The 26,154-nt window shown below is 34.6% G+C and overlaps 1 protein-coding gene across 1 annotated transcript in view; it reads left to right on the forward strand.

Annotated features, from left to right (window-relative positions):
• The window catches only part of NIPBL (NIPBL cohesin loading factor), a 185,189-nt gene that overhangs the window by 131,786 nt on the left and 27,249 nt on the right, over positions 1-26,154 (forward strand). Inside the window, exons 22-33 of the mRNA XM_081089955.1 lie at positions 803-941; positions 2,936-3,018; positions 3,597-3,729; positions 4,821-4,964; positions 10,936-11,025; positions 13,336-13,550; positions 13,664-13,766; positions 14,424-14,522; positions 14,618-14,764; positions 16,923-17,057; positions 17,896-17,994; positions 19,622-19,675. Of these exons, the coding sequence (XP_080946081.1) occupies positions 803-941; positions 2,936-3,018; positions 3,597-3,729; positions 4,821-4,964; positions 10,936-11,025; positions 13,336-13,550; positions 13,664-13,766; positions 14,424-14,522; positions 14,618-14,764; positions 16,923-17,057; positions 17,896-17,994; positions 19,622-19,675 (1,441 nt within the window). The remainder of the gene's footprint in view (positions 1-802; positions 942-2,935; positions 3,019-3,596; positions 3,730-4,820; positions 4,965-10,935; positions 11,026-13,335; positions 13,551-13,663; positions 13,767-14,423; positions 14,523-14,617; positions 14,765-16,922; positions 17,058-17,895; positions 17,995-19,621; positions 19,676-26,154) is intronic.

Raw genomic sequence — 26,154 nt, forward strand, 5'->3', positions numbered from 1 at the left:
GTTTTTAAAAGAGAGCTGAAAGATTGCTCTAACAGCAATATAGAGTAGACATGAAGATTAAATGCTCTTAGATCACTAAGCACAGAGTAACTAAGGAATTTTATCGATTGCTGTAGTCAGCATTTCGTCTTTGTTGTCATAGTTAATCATTATCATAACTATCATTATAATATTCCTGATTAATTAAATGTGTTCATCTGGTATATAAAATTAGATTGCTTTCAAGGCTGTCTTTTGTAAAATAATTTTGATCTTAATTTTTTATACTAATTGTATATTGATAAACATCTGTTGTCTATTAAATCTCTAGGAAAGCTATCAGCATATAAAATAATTTCTATGTTTTGATAATATCTTTAGAACAAAAGATGTAGAGTTTTTGTAATATTCTATAAGATAAGATGATCAAGAGCTGACTGTGGAGCAGATTTTAATAATAATGAATACCAGAATGCATAGGCATTTAGAAATCTTGAAGACTTTCCTCATTTGAAAAATCATTTTGAGAAACATTTTATATTTTTTATTATAAACTTTTTATGTGCAGCACAGAGTATGGAAATTTGTATTAAATGTTGCATTTTTCTTTGACTTTTAATTAAGTATGCATAGGGATTTAGTTAGCATTTTTCTAATTTATTAAAAATAATTAGACATGATGCTATTATAAGCACTAAAGATAATGCCTTAGAAGTATTGGTAAAGAAAGTATCCTGAAACTTTCAGATGGTAGATTACATTAAAAATGAAATTCTCTTTATACTCTGTATGAATGATTTAAATATTTTCTTCTCCATTGAAGGTTAAACAGTAGTGATATGGATGGAGAGCCTATGTATATTCAGATGGTTACAGCACTGGTTTTACAATTAATTCAGTGTGTAGTACACTTACCATCATCAGAGAAGGATTCTAATTCAGAAGAAGACTCAAATAAAAAAGTAAGAAATCTTTTATAAGGTTTATAACTTTGTTTTTTGTGTGTGTGTTTTTTTAAAAGCACATATATTTTCTGCCAATCTTATATAACTGAAGTTCTTATTTAGGGCTTCATGGCTAGGCTTTTTAGGATCTTTACTAGAGCACTAGATCAGGTTTAAGGAGACTTGAGTTCTGGTAGACTGACATCTGCCAGTAATGAAACACACAAATCATTTGAATCTGAGTTTGTTTCTTCAGCTATAAAATGGAAATGGTAGTACCTAACAAGCCTATCATACCAAGTTGTAAAACTCAAGTGAGATGTTGAATGTGGAATGTAATGTTATAACACGTAATATCTATATTAGTGCAAAACATAATTTAATATAAATACTTCACGAATAAAATGAGTTCATGCCCTCACTATTAAGTAAATCATAACTAGTTAAGATTTGCTTTTGGTTTTTAGCTTTTACACACTAATGCTTATAATTTTTCCAAGTTTTTATAATACTGCTTCAGAAAAATTCAGAAGAAACAGGAATAATTTTATATCTTTATTCCATTATATCCAGATATATTTGTGTGTGTAAAATTTTAAGAGAAAAATGCAAAGTTAGGTCCCTCTTGTTTCTTTGTCCTTTTCTAATCCCATTATTTTCTCTATAGTCATCCCTTTCTTACCATCTGTGACCTGTATCATAACAGTATATACTTCTTCCATTTATGTATTTATTAGAGGCCCGGTGCATGAATTCGTGCACAGGTGGGGTCCGACTGGCCCGCCCTGATCGGGGCTGACCTGGGCAAGGCCAGCCGCAGGGAAGTTGGCCAGCCAGCCCTGCCCCCGATCAGCCGGTTGGCCAGCTGCAGTGTGCATCATAGCAACCAGTCATTCTGGTTACTTGGCTTTTATATATATAGGTCTGCATAAATTTGATACAGAATTTTTTTTTAATTTTAATAAATAATATACTGATGGCCCTAACTGGTTTTACTCAGTGGATAGAGCATTGGCCTGTGGACTAAAGGGTCCCAGATTCAATTCCAGTCAAGGGCATGTATCTTGGTTGCAGGCTCCTCCCTGGCCTGGGCCCTGGTTGGGGCACGTGCAGGAGGCAACCAGTTGATGTATTTCTCTCACATCAATGTTTCTGTCTTTCCCACTCTCTTCCACTGTCCCTAAAAATCAATGGAAAAATATCCTCAGATGAAGATTAACAACATCAACAAATAATAACAATAATAATAATATACTGACATATTTACAACTAATTTTTTCACTCAACATTGTTTTAGTAGATATAACAATAATGCTGGGTTCTTTTTGACTTGATTAAACATATCATATAACTATATCAAAACTTAGAGCAAGAGTTTCTCCAGATATACTAGAAGTAGAATATTAAATCTTAGTGTAAATACAGCTTTACTGGAACTTGTCAGTTTGTTCAACAAAGTGGTGTTCTAGTTTATATTCTTACGTTTTGATTTTACTTAGTCTGGTCAGTGTGAAATTATACCATGTTTTATTTTGCATTTTCCTGGCTAATAGTGAGTTTTTTCAAATATTGATTCACCTTTGGTTTCCAAAACTTTGAATTGACTGTTTATATTCTAGCTTTTAAACTTCTAATGAAGGAATTGAATTTTCTTTTGTATTATTATTCATGTTTAATAAACTTTGAGCTTGTAATGTTTTTGTATTTTCAATCACTTTTGTGTTCTGACCTAGATCATGATATGCAATTATTAATATTGTATTTGCTAACCACATTTGTCACTCTTACATATTTTAATAAATTAACATGAACTCTCAGTATTTTCATTTAGTTTTTATAAAGTATTGAAATATGTTTGAAATGCTAATTGTAGCTTTTCTCTTTTTACATAAAAGAATAGTTAAGCGTTTTAGTATTTTAATATATTACACATATTCAGTAATAACATGGCATTAGCAACTTAACTGTTATTTGCTGGTTATATTCGTATAAATTTATTTTTCTCAATCTAGGTCGACCAAGATGTTCTCATTACCAACTCTTATGAAACAGCCATGCGAACAGCTCAAAACTTCCTTTCCATCTTCCTTAAAAAGTGAGTATGGTAACATAATTTGATTTTTATTTTTCCAGTATAGAGAATAGCTTATTTATTTTAAGTAAAATATTAATCTAATTTTCTGCCATAAACTTTTGTATATCTCCGTGGCTCTTGATTTCCTGATCTTTAAAATGAGGTACTTGGAATATTAAAATCTAAAATTTTGTGAACTTGCTTATATGTTGGATTCTAAAAGTGAAAGTACTAGATTGAAATTTTGTAATTTTTTTTTTTTTTCAGTATACTCGGGGTATTCTATCAAATAGGAAAGTTTTAGAAAGGAGTTACTTTGCTTTCATAAAAATTTATGGTAAACTCATAGAGAGAAGAACAGTGGTCATTTTTTTAAATGTGTTATACTTGCGGGAAAGTAATGTTAATATAGTCAGTAAATGAATTCCCTATGGTAGCGGGGGAAATGATGTTTGAGAAATAGGGTTATTTTAAACCATGTTTTCATGTACTGTCCTAATACCTTGTTTTAGATATAAGAAAGAGAAAATTAACAAAATTTCACTCATATTGGTGGAGATGTCTCCTAAATTCACAGTCTTTTCATTATCTTTGAACAGATGTGGTAGTAAGCAAGGTGAAGAAGATTACAGACCACTATTTGAAAATTTTGTTCAAGATCTTCTTTCAACAGTCAATAAGCCTGAATGGCCAGCTGCTGAACTACTCCTTAGTTTGTTAGGGAGACTGTTGGTAAGAGTATAGAATTTAAAGATTATTAGATTACTAGAAGACAACATAATGAGGATATACTCTGATTCACAGATGATGAATTCTTTAAAAATGTGTAAGGAAATATGACCATTGCATCTCTATTTTTGCATGTTCATAAAATTGTACACAATATTGTCAGTACCTTGTAGAAAACTGAAATGTGACTTTTGGTGTTTTCATTTCATTACATAAGATAATAGTACTTTAGAAACTTTTTTTTTTTTTTTTTGGTTTAGAAATCTTACATCATTAGTTTAAAGCACCTCAACACTGAGTCATAAGTTATTGTAGTTAATTCAAAGCATGAAACTGATTAACATGAAACTGTCATTTTTAAGAGTAATTCTAAAAACAAGATACTTTCTAGTCCTCGTGTAACTCAATAGGGAAATGCAAAGAAATACTGTGATTTTTGCTTTTATTTTGAAACTACATTTGGACTTATGCAATACAAATTGTAACAAAGCTGTTGGGACTTTACTTTCTGTGAACTGGAAAATATATGAATACTATTCTGGAACCAAGATAATGTTTCATAGGCATCAGAATTCCAGTCTAAGAAATTTTAGTAATACTTTATTTTTAACAAATAAGCAGTTGAACCTACATTTAAAGAAAGTGATGGTGTGCCTAGGGCGGTTTAATCTATAATTTTTTTTAATAAATTTTTATTCATTTCAGAGAGGAAGGGAGAGGGAGAGCGATAGAAACATAATGATGAGAAAGAGTCATTGATCAACTGTCTCCTGCATACCCCCTACTGGGGATCGAGGCCACATCCCGGGCATGTCCCCTGACTAGGAATCAGCAGTGATCTCCTGGTTGATATATTGAGGCTCAACCACTGAACCATACTGGCAGGGCTTTTTAAAAACAAAACAACAAAAAAACCTTTCAGACTCCAGAAATTCAAAAGGCAATCACTTTATGGAAAACTGTCACAATAAAAAAGTTTATATTTCAGATAATACAACATGGATTTGAAATTTATATGATAAATTGCTATTAAAAATATAGTGTTCATAAACTGGTGAAGTTATATCAAAATTGCTTTTTCTTTTTATGTATAGGTTCATCAGTTCAGCAACAAGTCAACAGAGATGGCTTTAAGAGTGGCGTCTCTTGATTATCTTGGAACTGTTGCTGCCCGATTGAGGAAAGATGCTGTCACAAGCAAAATGGATCAAGGATCTATAGAGAGAATTTTAAAACAGGTATTCAGATAAAGGGTTAAAATAATGGGAATAAATAATAGTTAGCTACTTTCTTTACATATTCTTATGTCAGTGTTGCATTTCATTTTGTAGATTCAAAATAAGATCAGTACTTCTAAAAGTGGGCTTTTCAAAAATCCCTGTCAGAGAAAGTTAACAATGTCGGGTGACTTATAATGTCTGTCAGGAACATTGAAATGATTTACATAAATCCTTAGTTTGCTTTCCTTTTACAAATTATTGCTATGAATGTATGTTGTTATTTTCTGTTTGGTTTAACATAAGTTTTATTTAAATCTTTAGTTTACTGAGGTGATGGTTTTTTACACCCAATCCAGTTGTTTTGTACCTTTGAATGTTGTGTATCTTTCTTTAGTGGGGAAAAGTGAAGAAGACTTCTTTTGATTCTATTATATGAGAGAGCTTTCATGTTTTAGGGAGGGAAATGTATTTTATTACTACATTTACTTTTTCTAAGTATGGATGAGATGATAATAATAGTATAGGTTACTTAAGAAAATTGGTAAGTAAATGATCTCTAATTCTACCACATACAGCTATTTTCATTTTTTTCTACTCTTTTTTTTTTTTTAATGTCTGATACCTTATCCATGTTGGCCATTAAAAATACCTCTGAATTTTTTAATATACTTTGTATTTTGAAATAATTTTAAACTCACAGAAGAATTATAAGATTATTACAAAGAGCTTCCATAAACTTTTTACCCAACTTCCTTAATTGTTGAAAACTAACAACATTTGCTTTATCAATCTTTTTCAAAATATACTTTCATGTGTATCTGTATATACTATTTTTTTTCCCCTGAACCATTTCAGCCCCTATTACCACTGGATTTCAAAGTGTAATTCCTTAAACAAGTAGCACCAACATTAACATCACCTAGGAACCTATTAAAATGCAAATTCTCAGAACTCTCCTTGAACCTACTGAATCAGAAACTCTGGGGATAGGGCCCAGCCATCTGTGGTTTAACATATTCTCCTTTTGATATTAATCAATGCTGAAGTTTGAGAATCACTGCTTGATATATATTTTCTACAAACAAGAACTCTCACTTACCTATCTACAGTACAATTATCTAAAGCAAGACATTACCATTAATATAATAATGACCATTCCTGTTTTTTTTACTGGGTTATAATTTGTTGCTATCATTATTTTAATGCTCAAGTTGTCCAAGATTTGACCAGTAAGAAACCCTGTAAGCTCACTTTTTTGTCTTTTTGACATACTTTTATCTTTGAGGACTTTCATACTTTGTGACACAATGAGATGTTTCAGGCTCATCTTTAACTTTCCTTCCCAGCCCTAGAATCAGTCATTTCTCCAAGTACTGCTGGCTCCTTTTATTGGGAAATGGTAATTTAGAAACCAAGATCTAGGTACTAGGTGACTTCCATTATTTCTTAGAATGGACCTACCAGTGGTCGGCAAACTCATTAGTCAACGGAGCCAAATATCAACAGTACAACGATTGAAATTTCTTTTGAGAGCCAAATTTTTTAAACTTAAACTGTATAGGTAGGTACATTGTTATTAATTTAATTAGGGTACTCCTAAGGCTTAGGAAGAGCCACACTCAAGGGGCCAAAGAGCCGCATGTGGCTCGCGAGCTGCAGTTTGATGACCATGGACTTAGACCTTTTATTTGTCACATATGGCCATGTGGACAGTACACTCTAACACTAGAGCAGCCGTGGGCAAACTACGGCCCGCAGGCCGGATCCGGCCCGTTTGAAATGAATAAAACTAAAAAAAAAAAAAGACCATACCCTTTTATGTAATGATGTTTACTTTGAATTTATATTAGTTCACACAAACACTCCATCCATGCTTTTGTTCCGGCCCTACGGTCCAGTTTAAGAACCCATTGTGGCCCTCGAGTCAAAAAGTTTGCCCACCCTTCACTAGAGGGTAGTGTTATCGGTGGAGTGCTCTCTTTGTCCCCACCTGTTGCTGGTGGAAGTGGAGCTCTTGAGGTGCCACAGAAATAAAAATTTCCTGAGTCCCCCACTGGAGGATGAGATAGTCTGGAAAGTTTTATTGATGATGTAACATTAAGGGAGTTCCCCCCCAAGGTCCCATCTCCTTCCGTTCTACTATGGAAAAAGTCTAGCCTTGTCTTCAGTGGGGCTAGAATTACAGCCACTGCCCAGAGTCTTTGCTCCATATTAAAGCACAGTCCAGTCCAGAATCAGGCTCACGTAGCTTGTATTTCCAGCTGCAATCCACTGCATGTGGAATGGCCATTCAGCTTCTGTGGCTGCATGGCAGTCTAGTGTGGGTCACAGAGCAAGCGAGAACAGAAGCAGGAACAAAGCAAGAGGAACAAGAGATTGAGAACTCTTTGTCTCAGGGTTATAAGTAGGCACTTAACCAATAAGTATTCAGGATTTCGTGTGCTTTCTGTGGCTTTGTCCTCCTAGCCAATTATCTTTGTTCCCCAGGTTAGACTGACAGACAAGCACCTTCTGTATATCAGCCAGACTTCACTGAGCATGCGCCCATCTTCCCCTTTGCTGGACCCTTCCCCTAGTGATTTCCTGGAAATAGACCGGTGGTTCCCTGGGGAGAATAAAGTTGCAGCTTCCTGGTGAAGTTGCCCTGATGATTTATATGCTCTCTAGTCTATATAGCCTGGCCTCTCCTTTGCTCTCTTCCTATTGTTAATATTAATAAACTAGCTAGATATAATGGTAACAGGAGTCATTCGTAAATATTTGTATGGCTCTTAACATACTTCCAAATTGTTTTTTGAAAGTTTGCAGTATACTAGTTTACAGTGTTATGACAAGTTTCTGAATTTATTCATTTTACCACTCTCCTAGAACATGGCTTATTCTAATCCTTATGTTCTACTTAGATATATTATGAACCATACATTTGGCATTTCATGTAACAAAGCTACAGTATAAACTATAGACATGAATGTCAACTCACAGTTACTTTCTTCTCTGTATTATTTTTTTTAATTAATTAATCTGTATTGTTCAGATTATTACAGATGTTCCTCTTTTTTCCCCCATAGCTCCCCTCCACCTGGTTCCCACCCCACCCCATGCCCTTACCCCCTGCCACTGTCCTCATCCATAGGTGTAAGAGTTTTGTCCAATCTCTTCCCGCACCCCCCCTCACCCACCTTACCCCCAAAAATTGTCAGTCCACTCCCTTTCTATGCCTCTGCTTCTATTATATTCACCAGTTTATTCTGACTTAATTTTTAGGTTCACTTGTTGATAGGTATTTATTTGTTGTCACTTTGTTGTTCATAAATTTTATCTTTACCTTTTTCTTCTTCTTCCTCTTCTTAAAGAATATCCTTCAGCATTTCATATAATCCTGGTTTGGTGGTGATGAACTAACTCCTTTAGCTTTTTCTTGTCTGTGAAGCTCTTTATATGACCTTCAATTCTGAATGATAGCTTTGCTGGGTAGAGTAATCTTGGTTTTAGGTTCTTGGTATTCATCACTTTGAATATTTCTTGCCACTCCCTTCTGGCCTGCAAAGTTTCTGTTGAGAAATCAGCTGACAGTTTTATGGGTGCTCCCTTGTAGGTAACTAACTGTTTTTCTCTTGCTGCTTTTAAGATTCTCTCTTTGTCTTTAGCCCTTGGCATTTTAATTATGATGTGTCTTGGTGTGGTCCTCTTTGGATTCCTCTTGTTTGGGGTTCTCTGCGCTTCCTGGACTTGTAAGTTTATTTCTTTCACCAGGTAGGGGAAGTTTTCTGTCATTATTTCTTCTAATAGGCTTTCAGTATCTTGCTCTCTTCTTCTGGCACCCCAGTAATTCGGATGTTGGTATGTTTGAAGTTGTCCCAGAGGCTCCTTACACTATCTTCATATTTTTGGATTCTTTTTTCGTTTTGCTTTTCTGGATGGGTGTTTTTCGCTTCTTCATATTTCAAATCTTTGCCTTGATTCTTGGGATCCTCTAGTCTGCTGTTGGATCTCTGTATATTATTTTTAATTTCAGTCAGTGTATGCTTAATTTCTGACTGGTCCTTTCCCATTTTTTTGGTATTCTCATTAAGATCCTTGAAGGTTTCACTAAGTTCTTCAGAGGTTCGTAGAAGATTCTTGAGTAACCTTAAAACTGTGGTTTTGAACTCTATGTCCTCCATTAGTTTGCTTTCCTTCATTTCTTTCATTTGTGACATGTTTCTTTGTCTCTGCATTTTTGGCTGACTGCAAGGACCTGCTGTGTCTATAGTAGAAGAACTGCTGTGCTGGAGACAACCTTATGGGGCAGGACTTGCTTCAGTGGGGCTTTGGTGCTCACTGAGTCTGCTTCTTGAGTGTGTCCCTTAGGGATGTAAGGAGTTGAAATCTGGTATCTGACCAGGGGTACCCTGGCTCCTGGATCTCCAAGTCAACCACTGTGTGAGTACACCCAGCAGGAGCTACAGTGATATCAGCAGATTTCTCCTCTTTGTTTGGGATTTGGAAGTTTTGGAGCTCTCTGACCCAGCTGCAGTTAGATTAGGCTGCAAAAGTCAAGGTGATTCCTTTGCGCCACTGCTCACAGCTTGGGAGGGGATGTAATTTGAGTGGGACAGGGTCTCAGAGAATCACCAGGGCAAAGCAAACAGCAATGGCTGTCATCAGCGTCTCCGCAACTCCTTGCGTCTCCGCGACACAGCGTCTCTGCATCCCCGAGCCCCGCACCCCCACAGCAACAATGATCCCTGCAATCAGCTCTGAGAGAAAGCCACCCTCACTTTCCGACCCGCTGCAAGACAGTCCAGTTTCTCCCGGTAGGAGTCTGGAACCCCAGAATCTCACCTTAAACGAGCTCAGTGCATTCGAGAGCTTGTATCTCCTTCCAATTGAAAAAACCACGCATCCAGGTGCAGCCCGCCTCACACATGCCTTTGTACCTCTGTTCTTGGTGCCTCTGCACCTCCTATCTGGTCTCAATGCGCTTCTTTCTTTCCTTCTAGTTGTAGAACTTCCACTCGGCCAGCTTTTCCGTGGTTCTGGATGATAATTGTTTTGTCTTATAGTTGTAGTTTCAATGTTGTTGTGGGGGGCAGCACGCACAGATTTATACCTTATGCCACCATCTTGGTTCTCCTCCTCTGTGTTATTTTTGACAGGACCTAAAGATTTAGTACCTTTTTGCACCTGTATCAAATGAACACTTCACCTACTCTATATTTAGCTAGAGACCTAGTGCATGAAATTCGTGCATGAGGGCAGGGGGTGTCCCTCAGCCTGGCCTGCACCCTCTCGCAATCCAGGAACCCTGGCTCCTAACCACTCGCCTGCCTACCTGCCTGCCTGATCACCCCTAACCCTCTGCCTGCCTGCCTCATTGCCCCTAACCCCTCTGCCTGCTTGCCTGATCACCCCTAACTGCTTGCCTGCCTGTCTGCCTGATCGCCCCTAACCACCTCTGCCTCAGCACCCGCTGCCGTGACTTCATCCAGAAGAATGTCCAGAATGATGTCCAGAAGGTTGTTTGGCTGTCCAGTCTAATTAGCATATTATTATAGATACCCTACATGAAGTACTATTTTTATATTAATTACAAATAAAAATATTTCCCTTCCAGAATGTTCTTTTTAAAAATAACATCCCAAAGAAACATATAACACTTAATAATACAGATAATAATAGTTTCCTATACTAGTTAAAAATTTGGAGTTTTTGATTTTTCCGAACAGAAAAACCGCTGCTAGGACCTTTCTGTCTCTGAGGATTTCACACATTGTTCGGATCATTGTTATGTCAGCTACGAGGCTGCTCCTCAAAGAAAGATGACATGAAGTTCATAGAAATAAAGGCCAACTTTAGCTATCAATACATTTTTCAAAAATTGTATTCTTCTGTTTCTTCCATTTAGTTGCTATACTTATATTTTCCTTATTATTATTTGTTATTTTTTCCTCTGTGTTTGCAACTATGGAATTTATTAAAGTACATTCTTATTTGGCTTATTTTATAGGTTTCAGGAGGAGAAGATGAAATCCAGCAATTGCAAAAAGCATTACTTGATTACTTGGAGGAAAACACCGAGACTGATCCTTCACTGGTGGTAGGATTCTCTCAACTTTTTTTTTTTTGTAATAGCACGATGCTTATTCAAATTGGGTCTGAAAGAAAATTGGGAAATGTCATGAAGGGGAAAATTGTCTGGAATGTTGATTTTTGAAACAAAAGGATAGTTGATAATCTAAACAGAAAAGAATTGTTATGGATTGACTTGTCTTCTATGGAATTCTGGTGCAGATATTATAGTGTACAGTAAGCCCTTGATTTTGCGGACCTCAGTTTAACGAACTTCAGATTTAATGGACAAAATTTCCTGTCCATATGTCATATGTGAAAGTTAACACCCTGTTCATTTTAAAATGCTTTTAAGGGACAGACCCAAAGACTGAGAAACAGCGATCAGGCTATCAATCCCCAGAAGGAAAGTAGGGGAGGGCGGGGGTAAGGGGAAGAGATCAACCGAAGGACTTGTATACATGTATATAAGCCAAACCGGTGGACATGGACAACAGGGGGATGGGAGCATGAGTTTGTGTGTGGGGGGGAGGTTGGTGGTTAATGCGGGGGATGAGAACACATTTGTAATACCTTAACTAATAATAAAAAAAAAAAAAGAATCAGAAAAAAAAATAAATAAAAATAAAATAAAATGCTTTTAACCAATATTTGCTTATAATTAACAGGTTATTAATTCACTGTTATTTTTAATAAATTTTAGCGAATAGGCCATATGTTGAAAAGAAACACTAGTAATTTCAGCAACATAAATAAATATATATCTACAACTATAGTTACATATTTAAATCCAAGAGTCATTGCTCATAAACAATGTTTGGCAGATGATTAGCACATGATCATCCTTATTGTGCATGGTAACTGGTTCCATTGTTTCCTTGTGGCATGACTTTCTGCAGCAGTTTTAATGCGTGCTGTCCTATATTACTGTGTGCACTAAGCCACACCTCAGCTGAGTACAATTGTTTACTCGTATGCATTTACTAGACCTATTCCATATAAATTTAAAATTACAGTAATACAACCCTAGCTGGTTTGGCTCAGTGGATAGAGCGTTGGGCCTGTGGACTGAAGAGTCCCGGGTTCAATTCTAGTCAACAGCACATGCCTGGATTTGTAGGCTCGATTCCCAGTAGGGGCATGGAGGAGGCAGCCAATCAATGATTCTCTCTCATCGTTGTTTCTATCTCGCTCTCCCTCTCCCTTCCTCTCTGAAATCAATAAAAATACACTTACAAAAAAAAAAGAGCCCATCAAAATAATTCAAAATACATTTTAAAAAATAAAATTACAGTAATACATATAGAAAACTTTTCTGTGAAATTAAACTTTTCATACTTAATTTAAATTACATAAAAGGTGTCAACGTAAGAAAAACAGGTAAACTAATTTGTCAATTTTTAACATATGCATTCAGAAAACCTACTTTATTATATAATGGACTTTTGGCTTTAACAGACATACCTTCACCCGAATTAGTCCATTATGTCGAGATTTTACTGTACTAAAATTGTGTGACATGGGAAGTATTTGGAAATCCTTTCATAGGTTATCTTTAAGACTAGTCTAGATCATTGGTCCTCACAGAGGGCATGGCATATAAAAAGAAACTGTTAGCATATAAAAAGAAACTATTAGAATTGTATATGTATATTTACTTTTAATATAATCTTTAATTCTATTTTTGTGTATGTTATATTAAGTTTCAAAAATATTAGTATAATGGTTCCTATTTTTGTGTATGTTATATTAAGTATCAAAAATAGTATAATAGTTCCTATTATAAAATTTATTAGGATACAGTATGCATAATTTGGGATGCTTTTAATTTTTTTTTAACTGATGGGAAATGCAGTCTAAAGAGATTGGAGTTAACTAAGTTATTTAGCCAACTACTGAAGGTTTTCAATCATTGAAATGAACAGATTAGAGATATAACTCAGTATTAAAATATTTAAATATTAATTGGCTGTTTATTTCTTAAAGTTGAGATTTTGAAAATAACTAATCTTCTGCTATCAGCATTTTATCTATTTGCTCTAAACTTTTTTTAGTTGACCTATTATCCTTCTAATTTTACTGACTCTTGTGATACTGTCCTTAGGTAAAGTAGTCAATAGTGGTATTTAATACAGTTGTGTTTATCAAATTATCTTTTGACATCATTATAATGGGACTAAGTGAAATAATTTTTTCTATCATTTAGATATTCTAAACGTTACAACTTTTTTCTTAAAATATGGTTTCATCTGATGGAAGTTGTTTTAGAATAAATCTTAATATTTATATTACTGATTGTGTACCAGTGTCATCAAACTCACATCTCATTTCTTTTCAGTTTTCTCGTAAATTCTATATAGCCCAGTGGTTCCGTGACACAACTTTGGAAACAGAAAAAGCAATGAAATCACAAAAAGATGAGGAATCATCTGAAGGTACACATCACGCAAAGGAAGTTGAAACAACTGGTCAAATTATGCATCGAGCTGAAAACCGGAAAAAGTTTCTTAGAAGCATTATCAAAACCACACCTTCTCAGTTCAGCACATTAAAGTAAGATCTAGAGCAAACACATCTTTACTTTCTTATTTATCTCTCTTTGAAATCTATTTACTTACTTTATAAGAAATTAAATAAAATTAAAATTTAATAACTTTTTGTTGCAGGATGAACTCTGATACTGTGGACTATGATGATGCTTGTTTGATTGTTCGATACTTGGCCTCTATGAGGCCGTTTGCCCAGAGCTTTGATATTTATTTGACACAGGTAAACTGGACCAAAATTCCTTATACAATGATATTTATCTAATTCTGGCTATTTGTGGGAGTAGTATATGATATCTCTTCATTATTGGGAAAAGATAAAAGATCATGAAAGTAGCATTTGTTTCTATGTTGACAATAGATTTTTACTCACTTATATAGAAACTAGAGGCCCGGTACATGAAATTCATGCTCTGGAGGTGAGGTGTCCCTCAGCCCGGCCTGCACCCTCTCACAGTCCGGGACCCCTCGTGGGATGTCCACCTGCTGGCTTAGGCCCCCAGGGATTGGGTCTAAGCCGGCAGGTGGGCATCCCTCTCACAATCTGGGACCCCTCGCTCCTTACCACTCGGCTCGCTGTTCCTTAGCCCTGCCGCTGCATGCTCCAGCCATGAGCCCGGCTTCTGGCTCAGCGGCCAGTCCCCCTGTGGGAATGCACTGACCACCAGGGGGCAGCTCCTGCATTGAGCATCTGCCCTTGGTGGTCAGTATGCATTATAGCAACTGGTTGTTCTGGTCATTCCACTGTAATGGTCGCTTAGGCTTGTATTATATAGATTCGAGGAAAATATGATATTTTTAATCTTTTGTTTGCATGCTATATTTTGTTGAAATGTTAAATGTTGTAAAATTTATGAAAATGTCATTGTTTGCTTGGCAGATTCTTCGAGTTCTTGGGGAAAATGCAATTGCCGTTCGAACAAAAGCCATGAAGTGTTTATCTGAGGTTGTTGCTGTAGACCCCAGTATCCTAGCAAGGGTAAAGAGGAGCGCACATGATTCTTATCTGAACTTTCTATTCAAATTAAAATATTAGCTTTAAGTGTAAATTATATTTTCTTTGTTTTTCTTTAGCTTGATATGCAGCGTGGGGTTCATGGCCGATTGATGGATAACTCTACTAGTGTCCGGGAAGCAGCAGTAGAATTACTAGGTCGATTTGTCCTTTGTCGACCTCAGCTTGCTGAGCAGTATTATGATATGCTGATTGAAAGAATATTGGTTTGTTGTTTTGTCATTTTTATTATGATTCATGAATATAATTTGGTTTTCCTAGTACTGTCACATTATTTTTAACGTTAAGTTAGAAAAGTAAATACCAATTACATATTTATATTGCCCAATCTGTGAACTGTAGCAGCTTTCTAAGGAAGGATGTATTCCAGGAGATCTGCTCAATACTCTAGGAAATCATTGGTCAAAATTGGATTCCTTTTTTCAGTTACTATTGCCCTTTGATTATGTCAGTTTATTATGAGTAAATGATAGGAACTACATGGCATAGTTAAATATTTTGGTTAGGAATCTAGAATAATTATACATATATATCAGTGTACATATAAACAGGAAGAATTATTTCAATGAGAACTAAGTACAGAACTTTGATATCTGGCAGTATTTTTTAATTATTCATGTGTGTCTGCATGATGTTTTCTTAAAGCTGAATTATGACACGCAAGTTAGACCAGAAAGTCATTTGTGTCTTAAGAACAAACTTAAATACTGTTCTAAGATACATAATTTTCTTATATGTCATGGATTTCTCTGGTCCTTGAGCATTTTCCTGGAATATAAGAGGAACCATTGGAATTACTAGATACCTGCGGAATCTACATACCACGCACTGCAGGCATATTGACTTCTTCTATAACTCAACAGAGATGCACTAGGCACATAAAATGACAGTTTACCACCTTTAGTCTAATATCAGAATATTGTTTGATTGAGAGTTATAGATATTTTCAGCTTCAACTTGCATACAATCTTGATTGAAACAAAGTATTTAAGAATGGAAGAATTTTAGTGCCTTAGTGTTTTCAAGAGTGAAGGGCAAAACCTATCGGATTTCCAAACTAATGAACTCTGACAGTATCTGCCCTAGGAATATATTCTAAATATTTTCACAATTGCTAAACTGCATAATGGAAATAATTTTACACACTAAGTGTTCTATGCTTTTTATTTATTTTTAAAACTCTTTAATTATGAAAATGTGTAACATTAAAGAAAAATAGTACATTGAACACCCATGTATCCACCACCATGTCATCTATATTCTTTGCTAAATTAGTTTAAATTAAAACATATTACTACTTCTACCATAGATATTTGAGCTTAATTCTCAAATTCACACCCAAACAAAATATCATCTGATAACCAGTTCATATTCAAATTCTTCAATTGTCCCAAATATTGGATGAAAAAAATTTTTTTAAAACAATCTAATGAAAGATCATTGCATCTGCTGGTCATGTTTTAAAATTTAGGGTATTTTCTAACTCTTTTACACACTTCTCCTCTGACCTTGTCAGACCAGGTCAGTCTTCATATTCTTCATTGTTTTGTTTAATTTGTTCTTTTGTTTTTTGTATTTCCTATAAACCATAAGATAGTGGCAATGGTTTGATTAGACTTACGTTAAACATTTTTGCTAAAAGTGTTTCATATGCTGTTTAAGTACCAGGCAATATTCTGAAAGCTTCATGTTAACTATCTCATTTAATTTTGGCAAACTTTTACTCTAGTATTGTGTTCAGTGCTATTTAATATTTTTCCATGGAATAGATATATCTTAAAATAATGACAATATAAAATAACCCATGTTTATAGTAACATCAGTAAGAAGGCACATAAAGAAGAAATATGTAGACCATATTTATCTTGTTACTATATAGTAACTGTTCTGCTTGTTAAAATTTACTTTCTAACTAGAGGCCTGGTGCATGAAATTCCGTGCACTGGAGGGGTCCTTCAGCCCAGCCTGCAACCTCTCGCAGTCTGGGACCCCTCGTGGGATGTCTGACTGCCAGCTTAGGCCCGATCCCTGAAGCTGGCAGTCAGACACTACCTCACAGTCCAGGACCCCTGGCTACTTACTGCCTGCCTACAGCAGAGGCGGGAGAGGCTCCCTCCACCTCCACTGCACTCACCAGCCGTGAGCCCAGCTTCTGGCTGAGCAGAGCACATTGACCACCAGGAGGCAGCTCCTGCGTTGAGCATCTGCCCCCGGTAGTCAATATGCATCATGGCAACTGGTTGTTTCACTGTTTGGTCAATTTGCATATTAGGGTTTTATTATATAGGATTTTATTTTAACAGATTTTATACATCTAGGAATATCGATTTTTTTTGACATTTAAAAATACCTTTCTGTTCTTAGGATACTGGTATCAGTGTCAGGAAAAGAGTAATAAAGATCCTAAGAGACATCTGTATTGAACAACCAACATTTCCAAAGATTACAGAAATGTGTGTAAAAATGATTCGCAGAGTTAATGATGAAGAGGGCATTAAGGTAAGATAAAACATTGACTACTTAAATATCATTTTTCATAAATGTTTTTAAATAATTTAAATGCTTATATCTAGATTTTTGTTGATATAAATATAAGGGGTGGGCAAAAGCAGGTTTACAGTTTGTATGGAAAATAATGCAATCATTAATAAATAATAATACAAGAATAAACTCGCATACTCACAACTGTAAACCTACTTTTGCCCATCTATATATATATAAAACTTTACAAGCCAGTATTTTTAGGTTGTAAATTCAAGAAAAGGCTTACTTTAATACACACTTATTTCTAGATCTTGTATTAATTAATAAAGGTGATCTTTCTCAAATTCAGCAATTATAATATCTAATGTCATTATAGGGATTGCAGTATATATATAGGAAATTTATTATCAAATTAAAGTAACTTTGATTTTTTTGCATGACATATGCTTGGTTTTCTAAGTTAGTAAATAGTTTGTTGAAAATTCTATCCTGAGTTTATTAGTGAATTTACATATATGTGATTATTCCAATATTTAGGTTTTTGTTTTTATTTAAATAAATTCTCCCCCAAAAGTAGTAAAAATATTTTTTGTTGTTGTTTAAAACATTTGAGTGTATACTATGCAAAAATTCTAGGCAAGGCATATTGTCACCCATTTAAAATATTTACCAAATATTTGGTGAGAAATTGGTGATTTTTTTTAAAACTGAGAAATTCATACCAAGAATTCCCAGTAACTTGTATTTTAATTAGATATTTATGGCTTTCTACTAGGCTTTAATAAGAATTTGGGATTGAGAGTTTTGCCATGTTTGTTAAAATTACTTAATTTGAACATTTTCTTTCTTCTAGAAATTAGTAAATGAAACATTCCAAAAACTCTGGTTTACTCCAACTCCACACAATGACAAGGAAGCAATGACAAGGAAAATTTTAAACATCACTGATGTGGTAAGAAGGACAGCAACAAGGCGATGGTCCCTGTAGGTGCAAAACTAGTTGAGGTCTGCCCCATTTTACAAAAGGAGGGACAATATTGAGATATTTGGTTAACCTCGACATTTAGTACTACTTCCCTTATTTTATACTAGAGGCCTAATCACAGCCCCAGCCAGCCCTCGCAGCCCTGGCTTCATCAGGAAGGTCGTCAACACAGTTGTTCTGCTGTTTGGTCTAATTAACATATTAGCTCTTTATTATATAGAATTTCTGGAGATACTCGAGGGATGCAATTAAGATGAGGTTGGTGTTCCTACATAGCTCCATATTTTGACATTCATTGACTTAAAGCGTGAATACTAAAATTCTTCAAATTCCTCCAATCATTGAAACCTGAGAGGGAAAGAAATGAATGATGAATAGATAACAATAATAGCCCAAGGATACAACCTAAAATGAGATAATAATTCTTACCTTTTTCAGAATACATGAATTAAGATTAGTTTTATTATGTTTAACTGTGAAGCTATAGATTTTTTGACCCACAATACTTGTCATATTTGAACATAAGAAATTTTATATTATCAATTACATGATTATCTGTTTCACTGATGTCTTTATTTTTTTTTAAATGTTTTCATTTTAAGTTTTTTTTTTTTTAAATATATTTTATTGATTTTTTACAGAGAGGAAGGGAGAGAGATAGAGAGTTAGAAACATCGATGAGAGAGAAACATCGATCAGCTGCCTCCTGCACATTCCCCACTGGAGATGTGCCCGCAACCAACGTACATGCCCTTGACTGGATTCGAACCCGGGACCTTTCAGTCCACAGGCCAACGCTCTATCCACTGAGCCAAACTGGTTACAGCTTCACTGATGTCTTTAAATCTGCTAACTAGCAGGAAAATATGAAGCAGACATTTCCATTTTTATTGCTTTAGACCAGTGGTTCTCAACCTTCCTAATGCCGCAACCCTTTAATACAGTTCCTCATGTTGTGGTGACCCCCAATTTCATTGTTACAAATTGAACATAATTAAAGCATCGTGATTAATCACAAAAACAATATGTAATTATATATGTGTTTTCCGATGGTCTTAGGCGACCCCTGTGAAAGGGTCGTTCAACCCCCAAAGGGGTCGCGACCCACAGGTTGAGAACCACTGCTTTAGACCTTACACATTTTTCTGACACCATATGATTCAAGTTATTGTTCAAAATGTAATACCACATTTAATTTCAGTACATTACACTATTTTTTAATGTATTCTAAAATATCTATAATAATAAAAGCATAATACGCTAATTAGACCAGATGTCCTTCCAGACAACCTTCTGGATGAAGGGAAGCCCGGTTCCCGGGTGCCGGAGGGAAGCTGGTGCCAGCATCCGGGGGAGGGAAGGCATACTCTTGCATGAATTTTATGAATCGGACCTCTAGTTTTTAGAATAAAATTCTTTAACATTGGTAAATTATCAACTTACTGAAAATAATAGTTTACTTTAAAAATAAAATTTTTACTTGAGGGCATTGATGAGACATTTATATACTTAAGGCTAAAGCATAAAAGAATGTTTTATTCAGAGTAAGTACATTTGTAATTTTGATATTTTCACTGTTTTTTTTCCTCCATAGGTTGCAGCATGCAGAGATACTGGATATGACTGGTTTGAGCAACTCCTTCAAAACGTGAGTGTTATTTTGACTCCTGATAACAGATAACATGAAATTTAATAGTTCTTTGTAGACTTTATGATGTAATAGAACATTTTCAGTTATTTTTTAAGTTTTTGCCTTTTTGGTAGGGACAGTTTATTTCAGTATATTAGACTGAATGTTATGGTTAATACCACTATTTAATCCATTATTCAATTACTTATTACAAGTAAGTGTTTTATATCAGTACTTGAAATTCTATCTTCCCTTCCAGATAATTTTTTTTTCTTATCCCTTTAATCTAGATAATAGATATGATAGCTATAAATATACAGATTGCATTAAACATATGTTTACATAATTTGATATAAAGCATGTAGGATTTCCTATAGTAGTGCAGAATTAAGCCACAATTCATATTCTTTTAAAATTTCATAAATAGTAATGTTTACCTCCCTACAAATTTTTATATTCAGAATTTTTAAATACATAGAAGTACCCATCGCCCAGCTTCAAAAATTATCAGCATTTTCCCAATCTTGTTTTATCTCTGTCCCTCCCCATTTTTTTTTTGCTGTAATACTTTTAAAGCAGTTCCCATACTTTATATCATTTCATCCATAAATGCTTTAGTATCTGTCTCTAACAGAAATTACTTCAAAACACAATTTCATTGTCATCTATATCAAAATAAATATTAATAAGTTATTCCCTAATATCTAATACTTAGTCAATGTTCACATTTCCTTATAATCTCAAAAATATATTTTTACAGTTGGTTTGCAGTTGTTTTGATTGATAAGGCTCCTAAGTCTCATAATCTTTAATACTCGATCCCTCACACCTCCTTTTTTCATGCCACTTACATGTTTTTCTGTAGACTATTCCACGTTTCTGGATTTCATAGATCTCTTCCTTCTGGTGTCATTTAAGTTGTTCCTCTATCCACCATTTTTTTTCTGTAACCTCTTAGATCTAGGGGCTTAATATTAAAGTTCAGTTTTGAGAGTAAAGGACAAGAATACTTCATAGGTGATGCTGAATGTTATTGCATCACATCAGGAGGCACATAATATTTGTCCCATTTTCAGTAATCTCTGAGTTTACTGATGCGTCTGTTATAAGGTTTTTTATGATTAGTTTTAAATGATGGTTACCTAGATTCATTATTTTCATTAGAAGGTACAAAATACTGATTTTTTCCTAATTATTTTGTTTCATATTAAAGAGGAATTTTGTACTGATTGTTACTGTAAACATAGTTTGTACAGGAAAGGCAGGGGAAATGCTTGATTTGTTTACATTAGTTTTCTGAATAATGAGTTTTCATATCATCCTCCAAATATGACTAGTTTTTTCATTTTTCAATATCAGTATGAATTAATAGATTTTTATGTATTTTAATTTATTGCAGTCATTCTTTTTGAAGCTCAGATTGTCCCATCTTTGCCCATTGTTAGTCCCTTCAAGTTGGTCTTATATACTTTTTATGTAATCTTATTGCTCTTTTGTAACCTGAATAACTTCTGCCTGTAGAGAAGTTGCCCCTAGACCAGTGATGGCGAACCTTTTGAGCTCGGCGTGTCATCATTTTGAAAAACCCTAACTTAACTCTGGTGCCGTGTCACATATACAAATTTTTTGATATTTGCAACCATAGTAAAACAAAGATTTATATTTTTGATATTTATTTTATATATTTAAATGACATTTAACGAATAAAAATCAACCAAAAAATGAGTTCGTGTGTCACCTCTGACACGCGTGCCATAGGTTCGCCATCACTGCCCTAGACTCATCTTGTACATTTCCTGCCCCAAATCTGAAACCGGTCATTTTCCAAAGAGTCCTAATTCTCTTCAGTGGGAATAATCTGGGTGCTATGACTGTTGCTAAGAGTTATCATAGCTTTGGACCTTTTTAAAATATGCATTTTTTTTAGAAAAAGAAAAAAAAATCAAGAATTTATATTGATTTTTTTAATGTATTTTATTGATCTCAGAGAGAGGAAGGGAAAGGGAAAGCGATAAGAAACATCAATGATGAGAATCATTGATTGGCTGCCTCCTTCATGCCTCCCCTCCCACCCCCCACCCCATACCACTGGGGATCAAGCCCTGACTGCAAGTTGAACTGTGCTCTCCTGGTTCATAGGTTGACATTCAACCACTGAGCTACACAGGCCGCGCTGTATTGATATTTTTAATTCAAATTTAAGATCATGAGATTCTTTTTATTTTATCTTATTCTTTCCTCCAAGTGTGAAAATTGGTTCCCAAGGAAATAAACACAATTTTTATTTGCTTTGCCCCACTATATTTACAGTAAGATTAAATTTTTAGCTTTTAAATTTTAAACAGTATTTTTAGTAATAAAATAGTATTTAATGATATTTTAACAACCGAAATGTTTTATTGAGGCATAATTTACATGCAAAAATATTCACTAATTTTAGGTATACAGTTTTATTAATTTTAATAATTATATACAGTGATGTAACCTCCAGCACAATTAAGATATAGAATATCACCCTTAAAAGCTTCCTTGTGCCTCTTTGTAAAGGATCCCCTCCCTCTGACCCTAGGAAACCATGAGTCTACCTTTTGTCACTGTAATTGTAACTTTTGTAGAATTTTATTTCAGTGGAATCATGCAGCTTGAATGATTACAAGTCCAGTTGGCTTAAGCTGTGTTTTACTTCTCTTAATTAGGAGAATATTGATGGTATATTAATATTTTATTCCTTTTTTATTGATAAGTGGTATCAATAATATTATTCCTTTTTTCAATTTTATTTATTAAATTGATTGGGGTGACATTTGTCAACATGAACATATAGGTTTCAGGTGTGGGTTTCTATGTTACAAGATTTGTATGTTGCACCATGTGCCCACCACCCAAAGTCAAATATTCTCCTGTCACCTTATATTAGGACCCTTTGTCCCTCAACCCCCTTCCCTCTAGCAACCACCTCAATGCTGTTTGTGTTAATGAGTTTCATTTTTATATCCCACACTAGAGGCCTGATGCACGGTGCAAGGGGCTCAGCCCCCGCTGCCGCAGCTTCGTCTGGAAGGACGTCCAGAAGGACGTCTGGTCTAATTAACATATTACCCTTTTATTATAGATATGAGTGAAATCATATGGTTCTTAGCTTTTTCTGACTAACTTATTTCACTTAGCATAATGTTCTCAGAGTCCCTCCATGTTGTTGCAAATGGCACTATTTTGTCCTTTTTTATACAGCAACATAAATGAACAATAAGATTTTATGCAGAGTAAAGGAAGCTTTACACCAAGCATGTCAAACTAAAGGCTAACACGGGCCAAATAAACCAGGTTTAAGTTTATGTGGGCTGCAAAAAAACAAAAGCTTCAATTTTCGTAGAAATGTAGGTTTATTTCAATAGAGACATGCTGCATACAAAGGGCTGAAATAAATGTGTAATCGTTAACAAAATAATAGAACATTTTAATAAAAATTAATATTTTTTCTTGAACATCAATTTACCAGACACTGAATAACTGCACAAATTAATAAGCGTAATGCAAATAAACCTATTTTTCTTGTTCTCCGAAAGCAAAATATTTCCTGTTGCTCACACCAAACAAGTCAGTCCAAGACTAATGACGTGGCAAGGCTACTAAAATATTCGCTGCTAGTATTAGTGTAGAGAAATGGTGCGTCTGCGCATAAGGGAAATAAATGCAACACAATTATAGTAATCAGTCATTAGCAAACATTGTAGTTCGTTATTAATAATTATGTATAACAGGATATTGTAAAAATTAAGTTATGAAATTTTTATGAAGGCGTTTCTTACATACTGGTATATTGGCTGGACCGCAAAAATATTCATTGTGGGTCACATGCAGCCTGCGGGCGCCATTTTGGCGTGATTGCTTTAGACAGAAGAGTACATACATTGCAGGGGGCCAGGGATTGTCTTGGAAGAAATATGAAAGAACTTTTGGGGTAATGGTAGTCTGTCAGTGGTTCTAACAGTTATCAAGATTACCTGTGATTTGTCAGAAATGCAAGTGCTAAGGCGCTTTACCCCAGGCTTCGTTAATCAGTAACTCAGAAGGCGAGGCTCATCATTGCATATTTAAACAGCTTCTCCAGATGGTTCTGATAAGCTAAAGATGGAGAACTGTTCTGTATCTTTGTTGGAGTTTGAATTATAATGGTGAATGCATGTAATAAAATTCGACAAATGTACACTGAAGATTTATACATTTCATGTAAATTTTATCTCAAAAGAAAAGGGGGGTATACTGATACCTATGATTTACTTTTAAATACATCCAAAGCAAGGTGTGTATATACATATTCATAAGCATACATATTTACATACTCATGGTTTAGCATCAGTGTGTATGTGTGGTTTAACATTAAAGAGTAAATATTTCAGTAATCATTTCAGAGGACACAGGACATTTCAAAATAAAATTTAATACCCTTGAATGATAATTTCTAACAAACTAAGAATAAAATAAAATCTGACAGAATAAACTGCAAAACCTAAAATGAAAGTTATGCTAAATGGGAGAATGTTAAAAGATCAAAATCAAGTACAAAAAATATTCATCAAACATGTTAAGGTGACTGTAAAATGTGTTTGGAATAGTAAAGAACTGCTAGTAAATAATAATTGTTGCCTCTGAAAAATACACAAATAGTGATTTGCCTTACCATACATAGGGACTAATTTTAAAAAATATAGTACTTAAGATATTATGATACTAAAGAAGATCTAACACGTATCCTTCTCAAACTATTCCAAAAAGTTCTAGAGTAGGGAAGACTCCCAAGGTTATTTTAAGATTGTATGGTTCTAAATAGATCAATGGAACAAGATAAAGAGCCTAGTAATAACCCTCCACATATATAGGTTATAATTACTGTAAAACAGAAGTGGCACTGCAGTTAATGTGGAAAGGATTTTCAGTAAATGGACTGGGACCACTGGCTTTCTATAAGGAATTTTTTTAAATTGATTCCTACTTCAACTCAACAATCAATGCAATATAGATTAAAGGAAATCTTTTAAAACTTGTAAGAAAATAGTATGTGAATACATTTTTGAAATTTTGGGGGGAAAGATTTCTTAAATAAGTCACAAAAGCCATTAACCTTAAAAAGAGGTTGATAAATTTTACTACCTTAATATGAAGAACATTTAGGAATCAAAAGACCTCTTAAAGAAAGTGAAAACACAAGTCACCAACCGAGAAAAGATACTTGACATATATGTAACTGAGAAACTGTTATTATTAAGAAGACATAATGGATTCCTCACCTACAAACCAATATAAGGCAAGAGTCCTGGCAGAAAAATGAGTAAAAGTCATGACTAGGCATTTTATAGAGGAAATAGCACATATGGCCTTTATGGTGTTCAACCTTATTAGTAATTCAGGGAATAACAAATCTAGACCACATTTTATACCCACTTGATTGGTAAAAATTGAGAAGTCAGGTGGTAAATTTTGGAGAAGAAATTAATTAAATATCTTTTAAAAAATATATTTTATTGATTTTTTTACAGAGAGGAAAGGAGAGGGATAGAGAGTTAGAAACATCAATGAGAGAAACATTGATCAGCTGCCTCCTGTACACTCCCTACTGGGAATGTGCCCGCAACCAAGGTACATGCCCTTGACCAGAATTGAACCTGGGACCCTTGAGTCCGCAGGCTCAGGCTCTATCCACTGAGCCAAACCGGTTAGGGCAATTAAATATCTCTTAAACATTGCTACTAATTGAGAAAATACTACAACCAATTTTTTAAAACAGCATTATTTCATAAAGTTGAGCATTCATGTGTCCTATGATCCAGCAATTTCGCTGTGAGGTACATATAGCCAATAGAATCTTGCATATGTGCACCTGAAGACAAATGAGAGAGTGTTCATTATACCACTAAAATTGTAGTTATCCTATCTTCAAAAGAATGGATAAATGAATGGGAGTATAGACACACAATGGCTTGTTATGTAGTGGTGAAAACAAATAACAGTTACATGCAACAGCCTGGATGACAGTTAGTGGCATAATGTTGAATGAAAAAGGCAAAAAGATATAGACAACTACATCCCGTATACCTTTTACAAAATTGAAAAATCAGGCATGATTATAAACAGTATACAGCTTAGATAATTTTTTAAAGCAAAGAAATGATCAAATTCCTCATAGTGGTTACCTTGAAAGTGAAAAAGGAAGATACCATAATGGAAGGAACACATTGGGAAATATAAATTATTGGAGCTATTCTTATTCTTGAGTTCACAGTGAATTGTTGTAAATAAATTAAAACGGCACCTATAGTATTGATGGTGTGTCATAAACCACATTATGATTAGTACTTTTGTGCATACTTGATGTCTTGGAGAAGAAAGAGCAAAAACAGGGGTGAGGGAATCGTTTTCTATTCCTGCCTGAAAAAGACCAGGCCAGCATGTGATTTTTTTTTTAATATATTGTATTGATTTTTCACAGAGAGGAAGGG

Source organism: Myotis nattereri (genome assembly GCF_964212035.1).
Source record: "Myotis nattereri genome assembly, chromosome: 4".
Classification (NCBI taxonomy): domain Eukaryota; kingdom Metazoa; phylum Chordata; class Mammalia; order Chiroptera; family Vespertilionidae; genus Myotis; species Myotis nattereri.